Source organism: Epargyreus clarus, unplaced genomic scaffold (genome assembly GCF_041222505.1).
Source record: "Epargyreus clarus isolate Ecla_fem2 unplaced genomic scaffold, WU_Ecla_fem_2.2 ptg000007l, whole genome shotgun sequence".
Taxonomy (NCBI): domain Eukaryota; kingdom Metazoa; phylum Arthropoda; class Insecta; order Lepidoptera; family Hesperiidae; genus Epargyreus; species Epargyreus clarus.
Window position 1 is genome coordinate 13,755,924 of NW_027332215.1, and position 22,417 is coordinate 13,778,340.

The 22,417-nt window shown below is 34.0% G+C and overlaps 1 protein-coding gene across 1 annotated transcript in view; it reads right to left on the bottom strand.

Annotated features, from left to right (window-relative positions):
* Window positions 1–21,198, bottom strand: part of acj6 (abnormal chemosensory protein 6) — a 75,294-nt gene extending 54,096 nt beyond the window's left edge. The window contains exon 1 of the mRNA XM_073074743.1: window positions 20,944–21,198. Within this exon, the coding sequence (XP_072930844.1) occupies window positions 20,944–21,066 (123 nt within the window). The 5' untranslated portion in view covers window positions 21,067–21,198. The remainder of the gene's footprint in view (window positions 1–20,943) is intronic.
* Between the last annotated feature and the right edge of the window lie 1,219 nt (window positions 21,199–22,417).

A 22,417-nucleotide genomic window follows, 5' to 3' on the forward strand; every position in this document is an offset into this window, starting at 1 on the left:
GATATTTGAAATTTATTTTAGAACCATCGAACTAATACAATTGAAAAGTCTAAAATCAGTTCGTAAAAGTTAAGAGAAGATTTAGCACCACTTATACAATCAACGCTTTATACCATGATTCTATAACAAATTATAATAAAAAATATAATTTTGTAAGAAAAACACATTTCTATATATTAAAAATACATTACCTGTAAGTTTTTTTATTAATAATGATATTTATTTCTGTTGACAGCAACTTTTGAAACTAACTGTATATCATCTATCAATTTTATCAGCCGCGTAAGTTTATCAAAATGACGTAAATCGATATTGAAAAAGTTGTGCCGACTGCACAAACAAATCGAAAGGGCCCCAGATACAAACGAGCTGACAAGTTACGAGTTCCCGCTGAGGCCCACTCGTAAAAATGATAACACGCATAAATTCGCCCGTAAAATGTTCGTATGATAATATGCATCCGATCCGCCGGCGTGATTCGAGCCCGCGTTGAATTATTCCGAATGGTTTTTATTTATTGCCATTTTTGGCCTCACCAGCTTTAACATGTTGACGACACTTAATCTCATAATCGAGTTTATTACATTTGATAACTACGTTATACGCGAACGTTTGCATGAACGAATATCATACGTTTTGATTAGTTTAATTACCTACCTAAATTAACTTTACTGTCCCTTCGTGGAATGCTGTTTTCATCTAACCAAAGTGACAACATCATAATTTATTATAAAGCATCAACATTTTTAGGTTACTACACTTAAGACTCAACTCGGCCTTATTAAATTATCGTATAACAAGGGTGCTCGGAAAGCGAATAAAATTAACTTTAATAAGCATGTTTGAAGTTCACGTCATGCAAAATAAAGGAGGCCTTTGTAATATTCCCTATACGTATCGGCTGTGGCTGAGCAGACTCAGTCACAACCTTCAAGGGGATACCTACCTTGTTATAACAAGTAACAATAGAAGTATAACAAGCGGGCGTATTCATGGCAGAGTGCATATCCGTCCCGTGGGCTCCAAGTTAATTTCAAGTTTACGGAGCACCGCCAACGTGCGCTCAGTTATTAAAATGCCAACATCTTAGAGCTTAACAGGTTTTGGGAACTACTCTGTTGTGTAAAAGTTGGTGGACAGAGTGCGCCACCACCGACTTGGGCGTTAGTCAGCTAGCTATATTACGAGTATCATCTACAAACACCGAAGTAATTTTCTACTTAGTAAATGAATACGTTTTATAAACGGAATTATAATAGATGTATCGTAACTTCTTGTGTCATATCTTAATGTTAAGTGAAGAAAAATAACCACGCATGTTAAAAAATAACAAAATAAGAAATTAAGATGAAGGCATTGTATGTTATTATTCTACTTGCCTAATTAAGGTCATACAAAATGAACTTACGTAAAAGAAGTAATTTTTAATTGCAATTTGTGATAAGTACTAATCGCAGGTTTAAATTTCACGTACCTACACTTGATAACTTCTGTGTTTGTATTTCTATATTTTCTAGACCACAATTGTATTAAGTATGTTTCTGCTTAATAGTAAATTACTACATTTATAAAGTATTCACATCGCGTTTCTCGAATTGAGAACGGAAACCATTAAGTGGGTATTCCTTAGCGGAACTTGAGTTACAATTCGAAAATGAAAGTGAGAAGCCATTATTTATTTCTGTAACGGATTGACAAACAATTTGCAAGAAACTATTTCAAATTCTTTATTAATAAATGTACTTACGCATGTTTATAAATAATAATAGTTTATTTTAATTCAATTGGTAAGGTAGGATTAGGTTTTTCGCGCGTATCTTGTACATTTGTAAATCTCTTTATAACTTCGGATCTTCCAAACGGCTGGAAGAATTTTGACAGTTAAGATGTCATTATATTCGTCTCAAATATCTGAGTGTCTTTAGATAGGTTTTCCTAAAAAAATAACAAAATGACGGATTTTTAGCGCAAAATAGTAACACGTTTAAACAAAAAAGTTAAGCAAAACTATCGAGTATTAAAATAAAGGAAATTAAAATGAGACTTGAAAGTAATAGAAGTTTTGGAAGTTCGTTTTAAAACCATTACAATTTTAAAGCAAACTATGAAATTTGGCTTTCCGGATAAGAATAATGAAACGCTTATCTCAGCGATTTTGGAAATTTCACGGGTACGATACAGGTTTTTTGATTTTAATTTTGCATTATATACTTGTATCTTGTTAACACCACACTGTTGTACACTTTGTACCACCCATTTTCTGGTACCCTGTACTTTTATCAATTATCTGTACACACGGCTGTGCGTTGGACAAATTTCAGTTGTTCCAAAACAAACACAGTAACCTATGTGTATAATTTATATAAAAGTGTTCTAGTTTTTGTAATTACTTACTTATTACTGAACAAATTCAAGCGATACAGATCCACGTGTAATAATAGCAGTTACATATTATATTTTGTTTACAACCAATCCAAGGGTAAGCTGAAAATAATTGAACCTAAATTTAATTCCAGTACATATTATTGCGACCCACAAACTGGTTACAGAGACATGGACAACGAGAGAGTTTTGGAGAGGATTCGAAATCATTTAATTCATAGAATCGGACGCGGCGTAAGATCGTTCGGTTTAAGGTTTAAGCCCGACCGATGCAGGCCTGCGATAATCAGACACGGCCATCTCAGTGGGAATCGTTAATCACTCTGCTAACTAGCTACGGGTGTCGGCATCTCTCCAAAGCATAAGCAGGCTTATTTCGCTCCATGTACGGTAGCTTCTCAAAATTGGGCGCTTCACGAAAGGTTCACCTGAGCGGACAGCGAAATTGTTAGGCTGTATAACTGAAAATTCCGAGTATATTTGATACACTTAAAGACAGACGGGTATTACGCGCTGTTTGAGAAAATTAAATACGTACTTTTAGATTAATGTTTTTTTTGTTATAATAATTAATACAACATTTCTGATTTACATTTATTTGTTTTGCTTGACTGCTTGCGGCATGTTTAAAAATGTATATACGTCACAATCTTTGAAAAGATCTGCAGCCCAAACAGTTTGATGAATTTTGAACAAATAAAATGTCGTGAGACTAGTCTAAATTATGGCAATGACGTATTGATATTTTTAACAATTGGGTTGTTTATTATTGTGATCGACCAAAAGGCGATAGTTTGATGTCAATGGATTGTCAATTTTATAAAGATTGTTGGTGAGTTATAACGCAAAAAACGTTATTACAATATTTACTAACGAACTGAGGGAATGGAGGCTTGGCTTTCAAAGCACTTTTCCGTTATTTAAAATTTCAATAAATATTCTAGTAGATTATTAACACTTTAAGAATAATTTGAAACACTTCACAAATTATCGTAATACCCCAAAGCCCAGTACCCTTAGTATGAATTTGTTTGTACAATAATGACTGTTTTTATATTGTTTACGTATTTGCCCATACATTTCCAATCAGCGCAAATAGCGGACTATATTAGAACTGATTGTAAATGTATGGGAAATACGTAAACAAATACAAAAACAGTATTTTTTGTGAAAACGCAAAAGCTCATACTCCTTAGTGTACAGTAAATACTAGACAAGTGGTCACCACCGCTAATTACACACTACACACTAGTCATAATATGTACCTGTCAAGATTTTCTTAACTATATATATACATATTATATGTACATGTTATAAATGTACAAGTATTATTATAAACTCTATTCAACATACGTGCACACATTGTAATTACTATTACTACGACAGGTAGGTATATATGTGCTAATATCGAAACCAGCAGGTTGCGAGCCTGGGATTATGGTCGGATGCCTGTATGTCATCTCATCTGGGTCTCAAGCGGCTTAGATATTACTGCGTGATTGGTAATCTCCACAGAGGAAGCTATTACGCCGTCACAGATGGTATTACACTCGTATGTACATCAAACTTAATATGTATATCATGTCATTACGTTAATGCAAATGATGTCATATACAACACTATAAGATAATGATAGTATTTTCATAACAATTAGTTTGTACAATAGGGTATTTGACAAATTTTGGACAAAAGTGTTTTATTATTTACATGTGTGTACCAGAAACCGCTTTCATTGATCTTTTTTCGAAATATTTATTAGCAAAAAACATATTCTATTACGTTAAACGGAACGCGTAAAAACAGTTCATATGACATGCCTCGTATGTCAGCAAATGACGTCACGATATATTTCAAATCAAATCAAATCAAATAACTTTATTGTGGAACATAGGTTTAAAAACATAGGTGTACATTGGATAATTTAACGAAATTAACTACGAAGATAGCGATACGCATATGCGATATTCTTTAGCTTTATAACGTTTTGAGAATTATGAACTTATTGAAATAGTAAATTTGACAGTGAATGAGGTGCCAATCACAACTTAGAGTGACATTTACGGTTTACAAGCATGTGTCGTCATTTCAGCTTCAGACAATCCCATGCGTAATCATGTGGGCGAAAATGGAAATTTAATTATTTTATTTTTGATTTATAACAAAAATCAAAAGAATCTTTAAATAAGTTTTAGAATTTATAACAATATTGACTTTCAAGCTAACACCAGTTTGATTAATATTTTGTCTATAGTCAAATATAATTAATACATCCAAAAAATTGGACCTTTAACTATTTTGTCGAAGGTTTAGTAAGTGAAAATAGGAGTAGATTTAAATGTTGGAAAACGAGTTGGGTTCCACTGGGAAGGACCGTCACACATATTTCATATTTCCGTGGAAGGCGTCGATGCCAACAGTCTTATTCCTACGAGCCCGTCTTAGACCTTAGTCGGGAATATCAATGCATCCATGATCGGCTTATCGGCTATATGATACTGTATTATATAGAGTTGGTCAAAGGTAAATTCTATGGGCATAAACGTTGGGCCGTGGGCACTTACGAGTAAATACATTCCGTATTTCTGTCACAGGACTCTATCTCTGGAACCGCAATAGATAGACTTATTAAATAAATTAAAGTAAATTTTTCTTTCAAAATATCTTTAAAATCTATTAAACCGTAAAAGATAGACAGTTCACATTTTCACAATGCATTAACTTCTATTGCTGCTATGATAAGAAATACCCTCCGTGTGCGAGTTATTAATTTTTAGGGTTCCGTACCCAAAGGGTAAAAACGGAACCCTGTTACTAAGACTTCGCTGTCTGTCCGTCTGGGCACAGGGCACCATCTCTGGAACTGTAATAGATAGCCACTTGATTTGCCACTTGAATTTTTATAGAGAACTAGTTTTTGCCCGCGGCTTCGCCCGCGTTTAAAAGAGAATAATATGACATACTAACAAACATAAAACTGAAAATTCGTACCTTCATCGGAATACCAGTGGCGCCATCTGGCGAAAATTGGTCGTACCAACTCTGAAACCTTCGTGGGCTCATAGACAACAACTTTGCTTTCAATCCTTACTAATATCGATTAAAATAATCGATTTTTTGGTCCAAAAGATCGATTCTCCGATTAATCGATCTTAGATCGCCATCCCTAGTTCCTGTGGGATTTCCGGGATAAAAACTATCCTATGTCCTTTCTCGGGTCTCAGACTATCTTTGTACAAAATTTCATTATAATCGGTTCAGTGGTTTAGGCGTGAAGAAAAGACAACCAGACAGACAGACAGAGTTACTTTCGGATTTATAATATTAGTAAGGATGCATAACGGTAGCCGCTATAACAACAAATACAAAAAAAATTAACAAGTTGAATATAATAAGGGGTCCCCATACAACAAACTGGTATTTTTCGAATTATCTGTTGAATCGTTATACGTAGACAGTTCAAATTTTCACAATATATGTACTTCAATAGGAAATTATAATAAGAAATACTAGAAATTAAAAAAAAATTGGTGGTACAGAACCCTCCGGGTGCAGATTCGACTTGTACTTGCCCAATTATTAACTTAAATGATCTTATGATGCTTTTATTTCTTAAGTGTAACTGGGTTCTAGATTACCGATTACCAAAATAAAACGAGATATGCATATCGTGGAAATGTATCATCCCTAGTACACTAGTACCTACCAATTAACCGCTCGATAAGGGAAGCGAACTCAACATTTGCATTTCACGTCCCTACCATTTATAGGGGCGAGTAGTGTCACATCGTCACTGTCAATTTCCCACCGAATTAAGGAAATACCATTAATGTTGTACGTTAGATGGTTTTAGAACTATTTAATATTTATAATGCGTTTTCTGGATAGAGCTGAGTTGTAAAATAATTGTCTTTGCACTAGGGATTTATTACGTGAAGAATGAGCACATACAAACTGGTCAAGTGAGAGTTTATTGTTAAGGCTATTTTTGGCGAAAAACAAAATGTGTAAGTTATTCTATAAGGATCAATGGAGAATAATAAATAAAATACGAGGGCATAAATAGGAGGACAGTGATCTTAGTAAACGAACGAAAATTCATAGACTTTACCAACTTTTAATGGTACCAAGTTTAAACTTTCGGAGCCTGTCCTACAAAGTTGTGATTTTGCATTTCCGCTCTTAGACGTAGCCATCGCCGTGTCCGTATAATTTAATATTCTTATAAAATCTTAATACTATTATAGGATAAGAGTGCCACATTTCAATACGTGACATAATGCTACATAATATGCAGCGATGAAATACGAAGACGAAGTACGAACTAAGTTTACCGACAGCTCATTCATTAGGAAGCTGAAGTAGCAATGGACCGGTCACGTCGTTTGGAGGTCTGATAACGAATAGGAGGTAAAGTTTTCAGATTGTAAACACGTTAATACAAAATGAACGCCCCCAACAGAAAACCTTCAGATTCAGAAAGCACAGGCCCAGTTACGGTGGCGCCCATTACGGGAGGCCTATGTCCAGTAATGAACCTCAAAAGACTTCGGACCAATAACATCAAATGTTACATTAGATGTGCCTAATAAAGGGACATTTAAGTGTCCTTAAAACAAAACAATACCAAATCATAACTGAAGTGGAATCAAAGTAAATCAGCGATCAGTGACGTACTCTCTTGAAATATCTATGTTGATAGAAACGTGAATAAAAGAAGGATAACACAATAGGGAACGTAACTCAAACACTTTGGGCTTATTTTCGTTCCCCGACTCCCGGTTTGACGGCGCACAATACGGCGCTCGGTGAATATTTAACCTGTAGTTAGCGACACATTCCGAGTTAACTCGTGGTGCAGTTAACTCATAATTGAGTGTGCGACGCTAACCGAATTGTTAGTTTGGTGGATACAGAACTTAATTCGTTTTTTGTCACTTGAAACCTTGTGCCGAGGATTTGGATCTAAACGCCGAGACTTCAATAGGTTTAGTAATAATATAACTTGAGTTGATGATCCCCATGTTCTAGTAGCGAGTGCTGTTTTTCACGCAAATGGCTCTGAGTTCAATTCGCGATCGGACATCTAGTAGAATTTGAGGTTTTTAGAAGTGATTATGTGATATGAAAATAGAATCCTAGTTTAGTGTTTAGAGTCTACACTCTAAACAAGCTTTTTACGATACTACATACCTTTTATATACATACATTTTAATTTATAATAAGAAAACCTAATAAATATAAATTGTAACGCGTTGAACTCTATTACATCAGTGTCTGATAAGATAAATGAATATGCGTTTTTCTGTGATATTTTTTAACAATCATTATCATCAATTTATTAACATTGCTGAAATCGGTCCATAGCGGCGTAACGCTACAACCAAATTCAGACGCGCCGTGGCGCCGTAACGTTGGATTATGTTTTACCCTACACTATGTATAGTCCAACACGCTAGGCAAAACAAATTTATATAATCTATTTGTGGTAATTTAATTTATGTGTAGAGCTGCGAATCCTAACATCCTTACTAATGTTATAAATCCGAAAGTAACTCTGTCTGTCTGTCTGTCTGTTTGTCTCTTTTTCACACCTAAACCACTAAACAGATTTTAATGAAATTTTGTACAAAGATAGTCTAAAACCCGAGAAAGGACATAGGATATTTTTTATCCCGGAAATCCCACGGGAACTAGACATGGCGATCTAAGATCGATTGATCGGGGAATCGATCTTTTGGACCAAAAAGGCTATTATCTTAATCGATATTAGTAAGGATTGAATCGTAAACTATGCATTTGATCAAGTTATGATCTTTAGCAAAGTTATTTTCCATGAGCCCACGAAGGTTTCAGAGTTGGTACGACTAATTTTCGCCAGATGGCGCCACTGTCATTCCAATGAAGGTACGAATTTTCAGTTTTTTGTATGTTACTATGTCATATTATTTTCTTTTAAACGCGGGCGAAGCCGCGGGCAAAGACTAGTTCATTATAAAACGTAACACTCATTCCAAACGCGTAATACTCCACATAAACTCCAAAAACATAACATATTAAATTAAATAGGTATCTCAATTTCTACGTACAAGTTGAGCTCTCAAAAACGAAACTAAATACCGCTGCATAATTTATGAAGCCTGTCTTTGTTTCATAACAATATTTTTATCATTTCCCCCTTTTTACAGAAACGCCATATTGCCTTGGTCTTCAGTTAAGTTCAAAATAGCTTGTCAACTCTTTCCCGCATCGTATGACGGCCGTAGATAAGTCGGGGTAGAACCGCTGAAAACTCGACTTTATGATATCCGAACAATAGTGTGCAGTAGACAAAGCCTCATTGTTTGGCGAGCACGTCAAGGTTTCATTATAAGTGTTCCGCAGTATTATATCTTAAGTCTAGGAAGTTAGAGTTAAAATTTCCTCATTACTATTGCAACAAGACTACCAGAGTCAACAAGAACTGAGAAGGTTATGTTAAAACTTGAAATGTTTGCACGATATTTGGATCATTAATCTGTGGAATAAGTTTAGTTAATTAATCTAACCATGGAAATACAAATTTGGAAAAAATGCATACGTCCACACGTGAACGTCAAAATATTCAATAACTGTTCATATTCTATATTAACTAGAATTATATGTCGTTTTATTTTATGTTTATTGTTTTCGAAAAATAGTCGGGAGTATTTGGTTATCCACAATGTTAGATATTCTGGAGAGGAGAAACGATTAACGTTAGGGTCGTACCTATTTATTAAACTTCTATTTACAATAATTAAAGTGAGGGTAACTAACAAATTATAATGTTGGTACTAGATAAATATATTTTAACTAAAAAGAACGAATAAAATAACAATAAAACGAATAAAGTAAGAAAAAATAAAATAAAATATAATTAAAACAAAGTTTGAAACTCGCATACCTACTCATTTTACAGTAGATCCCCACTATTTGCAATTTACATCATACATTAAAATGATTAGTGTATTTCCCGTATGAAGTGGGTATAAGAAGATTACTTTGAAACACAGAACACCCCACCATCAACTGACTTTGTACGGATTAAGTCACATTTGAAACCTTCAATCTTTATAATCCTACAGAGATGGTAAGTACTCGCAGGTGTGCTTTAAAGTTCAACATGCGGAATTAACGGCTTAAAAGTTTTAAATTTTCGAATTATATTTTAATTAAATATTTACAAACAAGTAGTCTTAACTCTACCCCAACACTATAATAGATTAAGGATGTACAATGTACATAACCTTGTTTCAAGTGGAAGTAGACTCTACATTTGTAATACATATCTAGAGTCGGTCATCCTCATAATAATAATACAATAAATAGAACAAAGCAATAAAATTAGTCTCTAAATGCTGTTTTTATTAGTGCTCTATAAACGCTGACCTTGAAATAAAATAAATGCTCATTAAATGAAAACGTTAGAATAAAAATGCTGTAGTACTCTAATAGGCACTATTATGTACCTGGCCAGTCATTTTAATTGCGGCGGGCAATTCTTACAAACAATTTTCTCTACAACCGTAACGATTTAATTTAAGCACTTGAACTTGTTTATACTTAATAAACGTTTCAATAACTGCATTTTCCCTTTTATTATTATTATTATCATTCCTCCGGTTATGAACGGCAGAAGTTGTTACTATATAAGTCGAGTAACAATCGTCGGTGGCCGCTCACCCTCGTCTGTATTTTGTTTGCAGTCGGTCATGAGAGGCATCAACCGTCCTTGCCTTTCGCGAAGCCCTCAGTATAAGTCCATCTCACCGCGCGGCGTGTTTCGCGCCTCCATGAATAAAATAAGATAGCACCGGCTGACTCTACCTGTCTCTCTCCTTGCCGGCGGATACGCGGCATGCCGAAACAGGACAGTCGTACTTTAGGCAGAAATGCAATAAAACTGTGCGCCTACACGGGAGATTTGTTGCTATGTAGCTTATAGTTCATCAGCTATGTTACGTAGACGTGTTGTATTATTTGTTTAGCAGGCTCGACGGTCGGCGCACGTGTTAATTTCCGTTTAATTTCGGATAATGAGATTGCTTATTTCATTTCAAAATTGTAGGTAGGTAGGTAACAAAAAATCTCACCGCGGAGGTGGAGTTTCAATTTTTTTGTTGTTTTTGAATGCAGTCCACAGCTTTTATCACGCGCCCTTGCACATAACAATACGTTAGGGAATTCAGAATTTCGAGCGAAAAATATTTTCAGGGATAGAGGAGGCTGGATAGGTATATTTCACGTCGACTGTACTTATACATGCCTACGTCAACGCGTATAAAAATCTATAAACTACAGCATAATATGAGTTCTAATGTTAAAAAGCGACATGTTAAATATCATAAACAAAATAGAGGAGGAATTGTCATTTGGGTGCTTTCTCAGGTATATCATTTTTACGAACTTAGTACGCATTCCAATAATGAAGGTTTACTTTTAAGCTGATTAGTTGGATTCCACGTGTCGCTGATAGGAACACGGGGCACTTGCGGATAAAAGTAGAGATAGATACACGACTTAGGTTATAAACTCGTTAGAACCTAAGATGAACTAACTGATAGCGATAAGATCCTTTAAGTTTTCTTATCTATACAAGCTTCTTAAATAAATTGATTAACACAAAGGATTAAAGTGTCCCTCTAATTGGTAACCTCGATGTTGCTAACTTATTTAAACTCATGTAAGTATTAGATAATATTTAAAAGGATATTTAATTTATTACTTAAAAAATAGGAAATTATATGATTTTAGTCTGTGTAACTATTAAACTTCTGTACTGTTGCTCTACTTATTAAGAAGCACTCAAAAACATACTTCAATAATGAAAATCAGTTTTATTTGAAATTAAATTTATTATTTATTACTATTAATAGTAGTTTATGATTTAATCATAGTAGGTATAATAGGTATCGAACTAAATGTATGCAAAAATATATATGTAATATGTAAATAAATACAGCTAATAGGTATAATTTTTAATAATTATATTCCAAAAACTAACTTAATTAGTTATCCATATTATGTATTTCGGATCTCATACCGCCACAAAAACCGTGGTTTCGTGTGACTGAGTAGAGTTGATATTTTTAAGTATGACTATACAGATTTTGGTGAAACAGTTGAGTAAAAAACGCTACTATTTATTAAGTAAATATTTACGATACTGGTTGAAATAAGAAACCTTGCAGAGGTGCATAGGAACATGAACAGTAACACATAATATCTAAATATAAAAATACAGTTCATAAGACAGCATTTCTACGGTTTACTTTGCAATAATAATTAAACTGAAATTATTACTTAAATGTGCATTAAGTGCTTATGCACATAAGAATTATGGTCAAATTAAAAATTATTTCACCTGAAGTATTTACATATCAGATTATTTGAGAGTTTTTTTCTTAGAATTTAATTGTAATTTAGGTCAATTAAAAAACAAACTCAAGTCATCTGGGCGAGCATGTGAAATAAGCCTTAAACTTAATAATACATTACGTAGTCATCGTAAAGCCATTATTAAGCCACTGCTACAAGGGTCTCCAAGAGTTTCGGGGTATCCAAGAGTGAATTGGTTGACTTCACAAACGTTTTCAAAGATTTCATAGACATTTATTTATTTATTTATGGACATTTATTTATTTAGTTTAGGAGAGTAATAAATAATTTGTAATATGCGCATAACTATAAAAAATCAGAGGAACGAACCGATTAGGAGACCGAATTTTAGCTTTACTCTATCACTGCTTCTGAGTATATACTCTGAAGCATAGAGCTTCTAAAAATAACAGAAACCTACAAAATAATTTACGTTACAGAACACAATTCAGTTAATAAAAGGTTTAATAAAGTATTAAGTGCCGATTTAGCTACACTTTAAAAGATGAAACGATAAAAATATTACATTATTAATAAGAAGCTGTAATTGAATGCAATAATTTATAATTTTGTTCAAATTACATCTTGAATTATATACGCGTTAACAGTAGGTAGGTATAGTCCGCGTAAAACTGCTAGTCCGCTCCGAATATAGCAATGAATCGCATCGCCATAGTAAGTTGTATGACTACTCCTGCCCGCAACAACTTAAGAGCGGACTAGTAGTTTGGCGCGGACTATACTCGTATAACTTCTACAATAATTTATACATAATGTTTAGTTTCTACATACCTACGTTCGGTTGTAATTATATTTTTATTTTTTATTAATAGTTTATCTTTTGATTGGATCGAATTTTAGAAATCAATTTGGTAACTTATGACGAAAATTTTATCATCAAACGACAAAGTATCTTAATACTTACTTATATCGCTAATATCTTCATATACACACAACACATATGTATATATTATTATGCAATTATTATTGCAATAAAGCAATAACAACTTAAGTATATCTATAATAAGTCTAATATATAATGTAATACCTAATCTATCAGCTAGTTAGCTAGATTACCTAGTATGAATAGGTAATATGCACGTATACAGCGGTTAGTGCAATTTATTAAACCTAGGTAGACTAGATATAGCAAAATTAGCCACTTTTCTGCAATTACCCACCTGCCTATGTGAGGTTTAATGGTATCGAGTTATAGGTAATTGAGGCCAGTAAAGTGAGACTATCTGTTACATAGTAATTTTTAATGCAAAAACAGTTTGTATATCCAATTCAAAGGTTTCCTATGTTAAGGATGGAAATTACTTGGATTGACACGTTTTTAATAAGTAATTATTCATGAGGAAAATGCAGGCTATAGACCTGGCGTTTACCTAGAAGTCGTTATGTTAAAGATGGAAATAACTTGGATTGACAGGTTTCCAATAAGTAATATTTTTCATAAGGAAAATGCAGCACTTAGACTTCGCGCTGACCTAATAATACTAATAGCTGTTATTTTAAAATATATTCTAAAACAGGAAGTAATATTTACTTGTAAGTACTTATAATCGATAACACATGTGAAATAAACTTTAGAGTAAAAAGATTAGTTATGCTATACTGTGATGGCTCTACCAAAAATATTGTTAAGATGTAAAAAAAATAATGATCATAGCGTCAGGGAAAATATGAGATTTATTCATACTCATATATTTACATGTTTTGGTACGCTATAAAATATATCTATCTAGTTTTTGTTACGAAGAGCTTCTTTGTGATTTGCTGAAATTGAGATTTCGCATCATGATTTAATTTTCCCTTATTTTACTAATAAATAAATCATGTTTTTTTTAAATATTGCGTTTTTAATAAGTTTGTAATAGTAGCAATGAATACACACACCGTTTTTTACATTCATTATAAGTTGCACACAATACCGTTTAGCTATAGGTACTTGAAATAATGGCAGGTTTTTGAAGCATTATATGTAAGAAAATTATTTCAGAACGTTGATTTCTGTAGTGTCGCATAATTACATGATATATTATGTAATTGTAAAATCTATTAAAATAGTCTAAATTCAATATAATTTTCTGCATTTTACCGAGTCTTTTTTAAACATATTTCCTCATAATATTAATAATCTCATATACTATCTAATCTTCTTAGAAGTACCTAAAGTACTCATAAATAAGCGGATAAATATACACATAAATAAGCAAAGTCAAAACTTTCATCAAAATCAATTTTCTTTTGCCTCGTAGCAATTACAAAAAGGCATATAAAGTAAAATTACTTTATATTCAACTACTGAGCGAACACTACTTAAAGCGTAAATTAACCTTGTGGACCTTAGTTGTTTCTCATGGTGAACCAATCCACAATACCATGCAGTAGTAAATGATACGGTGCACTACATAGAACGCGCCAGTCACGCTGCTTAAAGCGTGTACCGTTTACATCAACTTGCCCGTTTTTTATAGCAAGTGAGTTCCAACAAGCACACCTTTCATCATCATCATCGTCATCATCAACCCCTTACTGTCCCACTGCTGGGCACGGGTCTCCTCTCAGAATGAGAAGGATTAGGCCATAGTCCACCGTGCTGGCCAAGTGCGTATTGGTGGACTTTACATACCTTTAAGATTTTTTTTTTATATAAATCTCTCAGGTATGCAGGTTTCCTCACGATGTTTTCCTTCACCGTTTAAGCAAGTGATAATTAATTTCTAATACGCACATAAATTTGAAAATCAGAGGTGCGTGCCTGGGATTTGAACCTCGGACCCCTCAATCGAGAGGCCGCGTTTCTTAACCATTAGGCTATCACTGCTTTGTACACCTTTCAATTCCAGTTAATTATCAGTAATATCAAATAATTTTAATTTTAATCAAAATGTTAATTATCAGTACCAATGTCGATTGACCGCATATACAAGTTCCTCTTTTGTAAAACCACGGCAGTTTACTTTAAATAAAATATTTAAAGTAAATGTATATTGTCACATCACATTAGCGATTATTTTTGTTTTTCCTGCACTTTGTTTTTTAACCGACTTCGAAAAGGAGGTTCTGTATTTGACCGTATCTAGGTATATTTATTATTGATAACAATTAAAATAGTTGGTCAGATGCGTTTTTTTTTTATAATATGAGAGTAGCAGACGAGCATACAGTCCACCTGATGGTAAGCGGCTACTGCCGCCCATGGACATCTGTAATCAACCCCAGATAGGATTAGATATTCCTACCTGAGGTCGGCCACAGATGCGCCGCTACCCCTGAGGACTAAGCTGGAACGCCTCGGAAAAGTCTATCTCCCTTACCACACCCTTCAAACCGGAACACAGCAGCGCCTAACACTGCTGTTATTAGTAGAAATAGGTGTGGTGGTGGTGCCGCCGGAGTCGAACCACAAAGGGTTCTACCACCTTCTAAAAGTTGGACCCACGACGGCATTTTTATGGATATTTTTATTAATTTTGAACCTCTAGTAAGTACAACATTTCACAATGCTGGTACATGGACAATTTAGAGTATTTCCATTTCAATAGATAAACCGGAATACGCCAAAAAATACGATTAATGCTTCTACATGAATCCCGCGATAAAGTTAGATTTTTTATTGTTTGTTATTATAGCCATGGATTAGTAAAGATACTCCGCCGCCTTGAAATTGAATGAAGTCAAAAACGGCTGATTTGCCAGTTATTTTTTTGAAATCTTGACAAATAAAAATCATTTTTAGAGAAAATTTACGAATAAATAACAAATACTGCGTAATTTACATAATAAATATATATTTCAAATATTTTTAAAGCATTCTACCACAGAGACGTGGCAAAACTTTTTTACGGAACTATTTTAATTCTCGAAACTGGTTACATTTTCTTGTTAGGAGTGAGTAATCTTCACTAATTTATGATTATAGCTTTTCAAGTAATAAGCACTCTGTTAATATCAATTGTCTATATAAAACAGTTCACACAAGGCAGAGGGCACAATAAATTAACCGAAAAAAGCTCGACATATCTGTTCTTTTTGTGTGGTGATCGCCATTATTTTAAACTTTTTTTTTTATTTTTATTAAGTGATCTTGTACGGGCCTTAGGCAAGAACACGCTGTAAAAAATTCTAATGTTTATCTAGTACGGTTGAAGCGATAGAGCCCTATAGAAGACGAAGGCTTGGTAATAAGGTCCCGTTTTTATTCTTTGGGTACGGTACTCTAAAAGTACAAATGAAATTCAAAGATATGCGTGTGAATACAAATTTTGCTACTTTTAGAAATTAATTGTTATATTTTATTTTTGATTTCATTTATTTGACTACGAGTTATTTTTGCAATTGTTTAAAACTTGCATACTTATTAGCAAGCGATTAGTAACATGAACAACTAACTGGCAGAGTTTAAACGATGCACATGACGATAGTAGACGAGTGGCCGATAAATGAAGCGTGGACATGAATGGAGAAAAATCGATGTCGTTTAGGTGCACGGCAGTGTAGTGCTTCTGGCGTAAATTAGATGAATGTTTCTCTAGTACTTAGCACTGATAGTGTTTAACTTTTAAGTGTCCATTTTAAGACAATGTTTAAAAACGCAGATATAAGGGCTAAAACACATAAATACGTATATTTATGTGTTTTAGCCCTTATATCTGCGTTTTCGATGCCATGCAACGTATTGTATCGTGACGGGACGTGTTGTGAAACGATGTCGTGTCGTGGAAATATACGGGTGTCGTAAATAATCACGACACGGCAGGTATAGATGGGCTCAGTGTTTTTGAATAGAAATATCTTTGAGTGAACTTCACGCTGGACCTTCAACACACAACGCCATAACGCGCCCTATCCGACGTCGTATCGTTCATATTATGTGTTTCAGTCCTAAGTTAATTTTACAGATTTTACCCCACAAAGTAAATGTAACGTAGCATTTAAATACACGTTATTTATCATATATGCAGATAAAAGTAATCATAAGTATAGAGCAAGAAATCAAAGTAATTCAGATTAACATGATTTCTCAAAAATGTGGATCAGTCTTTTCTACTAGTCGTCACACAAATTCGCGGAATATTCAATTCGTAGACGTTAGCTTATTTTTTTTTTAATCCCGTCATACCTTCTATCTTTTTAATTTTATATTTTAATATCTATCATATCTAAAAACTTTATAAATATCACGGTATCCACATTATCTGGATTGGAATTAAAATTGGTTTTTTTTAAAACGCAACTATGTTTTACGTTCTATTAATAGATATTTTTTTTCAAGTTTAGTACGTCAAAAGAAAAAACTAGAACTCTTGAAGATAATAGTTGTTTTCTATAGGCAAACCAAGTATAAACATTTTACAAGTAAATCATGTATGTTTTATGTTTTCTCCAGCAATTTCCGTTTTTGCAAACTTTTCTTCAAGTTATTCAGTTGGAGGCGATCTAGCTACCTCCAATCTTATACTCAGATATGACGACCTAAAAATATAAACTCTGTTCCTTCCCTTATTTTTCATATTGAAATTGGAGTTGATTCGAGCCTTACGCTTACATAATGTTTACGTAGTTTATACAGTTGTAAAAGTTCAAGTTCCAAGTGTCAACAGTGACATTTACCTAAGCATGTTAAGGTGAATGTGTCATTTATTACTAAACCCGAAGGTCGAAGGTGGTAGAACCCTTTGTGGTTTGACTCCGGCGGCACCACCGCCACACCTATTTCTACCTAATAAAAGCAGTGTTAGGCGCTGCTGTGTTCCGGTTTGAAGGGTGTGGTAAGGGAGATAGACTTTTCTAAGGCATTTCAGTTTAGTCCTCAGGGGTAGTGGCGCATATGTGGCCGACTTCAGGTGGGAATATCTAGTCCTATCTGGGATTGGTTACAGATGTCCATGAGCCGCAGTAGCCACTTACCATCAGGTGGACTGTATGCTCGTCTGCTACTCCTATATTATAAAAAAAAATGGCCGAAGTTCAAGATATATGAACACAGCAGCGCAGTTACGGTCATTCTCCTATAAGGGTTCCCTTGAACTAACCCTGGTAACTACATCGGTCGAGTGGAATTTATTCGTAAGCGTTATGAATGCTGAAACTTTTTTATAGAATTCTCCCGAAGTACCAAACAAGCATCCAAGCAAGATTTTTTTATTGTTTAACCTAACGATTAGGCAGACGTATTACCTGATGGAAAGTAGTCAACGCCGCGTATGGACATTTGCAACACCAGAGGAGTCGCCAATGCATCGCCGGCTTTGTATGAGAGCTCTTTTTGCACCTTTTTGAAGAAGAAAATGGTAAGTGGCAACTGCTACCCATGGGCATCTGGAATCAACCCTAGATAGGACCCGTACGGAGGTTAATAGATACGTTACTAACGGTAAGGACTAAGTAGGAACGCCTAGTATAAGTTTCTTGCCACACACATCGAACCAAAATACGGCAGCCCTTAACAGTGCTGTTATAAACCTAGCAGACCAAAGAAGGATTCTACCGCCTTAAATCTTAACACAACTTTAATATTTGTGTAACAATCTAAAGAAAATTAATGGTACAATTAGTACAAATTGAAAACAATGAATTAATGATCAATTGTGAAACTGCAACCCAGTTAATTAAATCGTAATTATCTGGAGCTATAATAACATTTTAACCGAAAATTGATATTGAACCGAGATTTAATCTGCATTTTCGGAATGTAAGTAATTAAAGCACAAATTAATAAAATGTTTATCGGTATCCGTGTGTTTCATCTGCAAATACGATGCTACAACTGGTATTGAACGAATTGTTTAATTATTACTTTTATCTCCTATATAATTTGTAAAGGCAATGTGCTTGTAATTATACGTCCATCGGAGCTTAACTTCTGAAGGATTTTCAACTTTTGTTCATCATTAAATAAAAAATAAAAAGTTGTTAAAAGTTCAATATTAAAGTTGTGTTAAGATTTAAGGCGGTAGAATCCTTCTTTGGTCTGCTAGGTTTATAACAGCACTGTTAAGGGCTGCCGTATTTTGGTTCGATGTGTGGGGCAAGAAACTTTTCTTACGTGAGAGAATTGTGATGGAAAAATATTAATTATTAATTATTCGCCTTCGAGAGATGTTTAATTAATTTTATTTAAGTAGTATTTTATTATCATTTTTACACATACTTAATAACGTATCCAATATAAGTAATGTCGAGCCGTCGACTGAAAAAACATTATGTTAATTATAGATAACTTTAACAAAACTCTAAATACTAAATAACTACTTGTACCGTAAATAAATATGCGTTAAATACGTTTTATTATCATTCTTATTTTATTTTGATTGGTGATTTTATTTAATTATTTACAAAGGATGTATGGATGATGGATCCAACTAATATGAAGTAATAGATACTGAAAAGACCTTCCGAGGTTTGTGCAAAGTCCACATTAATAATATAAAAGCTTAAAGTAATTATATAGTATATATTTACCCGGTTATAAGCCAAGACGAGAAAAATAATATACATTATCAAGTAAACGATTAAGGTAATAAAATTTAAATATTAGTAGTTTTAATTTTCATTCGGATGTCGGTTTGGTCGGTTAAAGTTATTTCCACCATTTATTTTATTAATTCAACCATTTTAAATACTTATTCTTTTAAATGCTATCTGTTTTTTATTAATTTTAAGTTTTATTATTTATTTGTTCCGTTTGAAATCAATAATCGCATTATTTATTATGCTAGTTAAACATTATATTTTACTAACTTTAAAAGTCTTTAAAATCTTGAATATTTTATTATATATTTTAAGATTCCATGTATAGGTTTATTTAAGGCGCAGATATTTTGTTGGAAACATTTTATCAATATATATTTTATCAAATAAATATATTCATTTAGTTTAAAATAAATGAAATTCTAAATCTCCAGCCAGCTTCTTTTCTCCGGCGTCCCTGCGAATGAAATAAGAAAAACACTTGTGCAAAGTTCGGCTTAAAATAAATCAGTTTTATTTAAATAAGTCCCGTACTAGTAAAATATTAATTGAGATAAGTAAATATTTTGTAATAAATTGTTGTATTTATTTTAGAAATATTAAAACCCCCATTTTAGGATGTCTTTATAATTATAATGCGTAAAGCGTAGGCGTGCTACGATGTAGCTCGCTTACGCCGTAGCAAGTGCCGCCGCTGCCGCCGCCGTCGGCGGCATACCTACGGATGTCCGCGAAAAATCATTATATTTTATAAAATTGATCACTAGTATACTACTTTTATATTATCTTTTGGTATTTTATACATTTCTAATAAGAGCATTAAGAATAAAATAAATGCTTTTATTCATACTGTTTTAAGCCATTCATGCATAGGTATCTGTTACGTGTTTTATATATTTTTAATTTTATTGACATATTTTTAATATTTTTTCCTGCACGCTATATTACTTTAACACTAACCTTACTATATTTAAAATTATAGAAAACGTATGTATGAATTACAAATATAAAACCTAAATCAAATACGTTAAGTGGTAGGACCTGCTACCAAAATAATTCCCGGTAAAGGTTCAATTTAAGTTTTTTTTTATGAAAATACTATTAGATTGTCTTGTAAATAATTACACATTAAAAATTACTAAATAGTAAAACGAATCTAATATTTAACTTTGTGAACTAAGAAACGCGTAAAAAGTACGTAGAATATAACTTTAATTTATTTATGGGTATTTATTTTTATTCCATAATCTTGCACCTAATATTTTAATTAACATTGAAACTGATTTATTTCACCGAACACTCCACACAAGGTTATCGATTAATGAATTCGCGAAGATGTAGAAAAAGTTGAAACAATAATTGGTAGAATCATGGAGCTCCATATAACACTTCGCGAACGCCGCTAGCTCACTTGACAACACTGTAAAATTTGTAAACATAACGCACAGCACAATCACAAGTGGTAGTCCTGAAAGAAATAGGGTTAAAACAAACGGAAGCAAGACAAAATTATTTTATTATGGCCCGTTCTCATTATATAGGTATGGTTTGTTTTGTTTATACTTTTTGAATTCGACCTTGGGGTCGATAAATTTCACTGACACATGTAAACAAACAGCACATCTACGTACTTGGAAGACGAGCGATAATAATACGATAGTGAGAAGAACTCGAGGTACTTACAGATGGATTTGGCACGCACCGGCGCGGGTCGGTGCTGCGGTACGTGGGACTGTACCGGCCCGGGAAGCAGCCTGGGGGTGCCATCAGCCCCCCACTGGACTTCATCTTGTCCGGGGAGTACATGGCACATGACCCCCAAGGGTCGTCCTCCAACTTCAACACCTTGGAAGGTGAGTGATACTGTCGGTCGAAAATTTTGACGACTTTATCGTACTTCGGGGTTAAAAAAGGCGACGCGTCGCCGCGACCGTTCCGTTCGCCGGATGATGACCGACTGAGCTGGGTGTCCCGTGACGTCACCGGCCACGCCCTCGCCCCTCCACAGACCCCTCCTCCTACGACACCTCGCCCTTCTCACGCATGTTTACGTCGCCGCCGGCGGCTCCACGATTAACTGAATTATTTAATTGGTCCATTCACTTCTCGTGTCTGTTACCTTTTCACGCTTCTAACTCCAAAAGGTTGACGGATGGCCCGTGACACGATTGGCACAATCCCTAATTATATCTTAATCAATAACTAAGGAAAACAAATTTATAAGTAAAAGTTTGGTATCCAATGATAAGGTTAATTATACCTTTGTCAATAGATCAATAATTTAGTATTTTCTCCAACTGGCAAGTGGTACTATTAGAAAAGGAAAATATTAATAATGCTCTTTACATTGATACCCATAATAGTATGGTACTAATACACACCAAGACCTACACAAACTTCCAGTTAGAAATAAAACATGAATAAATTCATAATTTCACTGTCTGCCCAATCGCAGGTTGAGCCCAAAGCCTTTTGCGTGCAGACAATTGCCATAGGTAAATCAATATTATATTCGAAATACAAACAGAACACGACTAGATTGAGTGGCAACTATTGATTGTCGATATGTAGGTAATATCAAATCATTTTTCTGAATGGTGGATTTCGTATTAATTGACGTCCGCACTGGCCAAGCAAAGTTGATAAGGTATACACACCTGTAAAATAAAATCAATAACCCATTCTACTCATCGCCCCACAATAGGATTTTTCTATGTAATGGGTGCCGTGGACACACTCAAAAATGCATATACACCCGGATCCAGGACAGAAATCTAAATTTATCATTTAAATATCTACTTGGCCGGGGATCGAACCCGGGAGCATCTACGCGTAACCACGGCGACCTCTGCGCTACGCGCGTCTGGCCCCTGTCAAATCTTTATGGAGAAGATACAATTGGTGCTTTATAGACGTACGAATAACTTAACTATTCACGTTCAACGGATAAATTGTAAAAATACTATTTGATAATTTATTGCAACAAGTCATGTCGGATCAATAGGTAGAGATACCAAGAAAATCAATAAAATAAAATAAAAAATAATAATAACGAGTTTTTATTTTTACTAATATGAAAATAATTTCATACCAGGGCAGTGCATACAGTAGTAAAGTTAATAGATCCACATCATTCATAAAAGTACTTATCAATCAA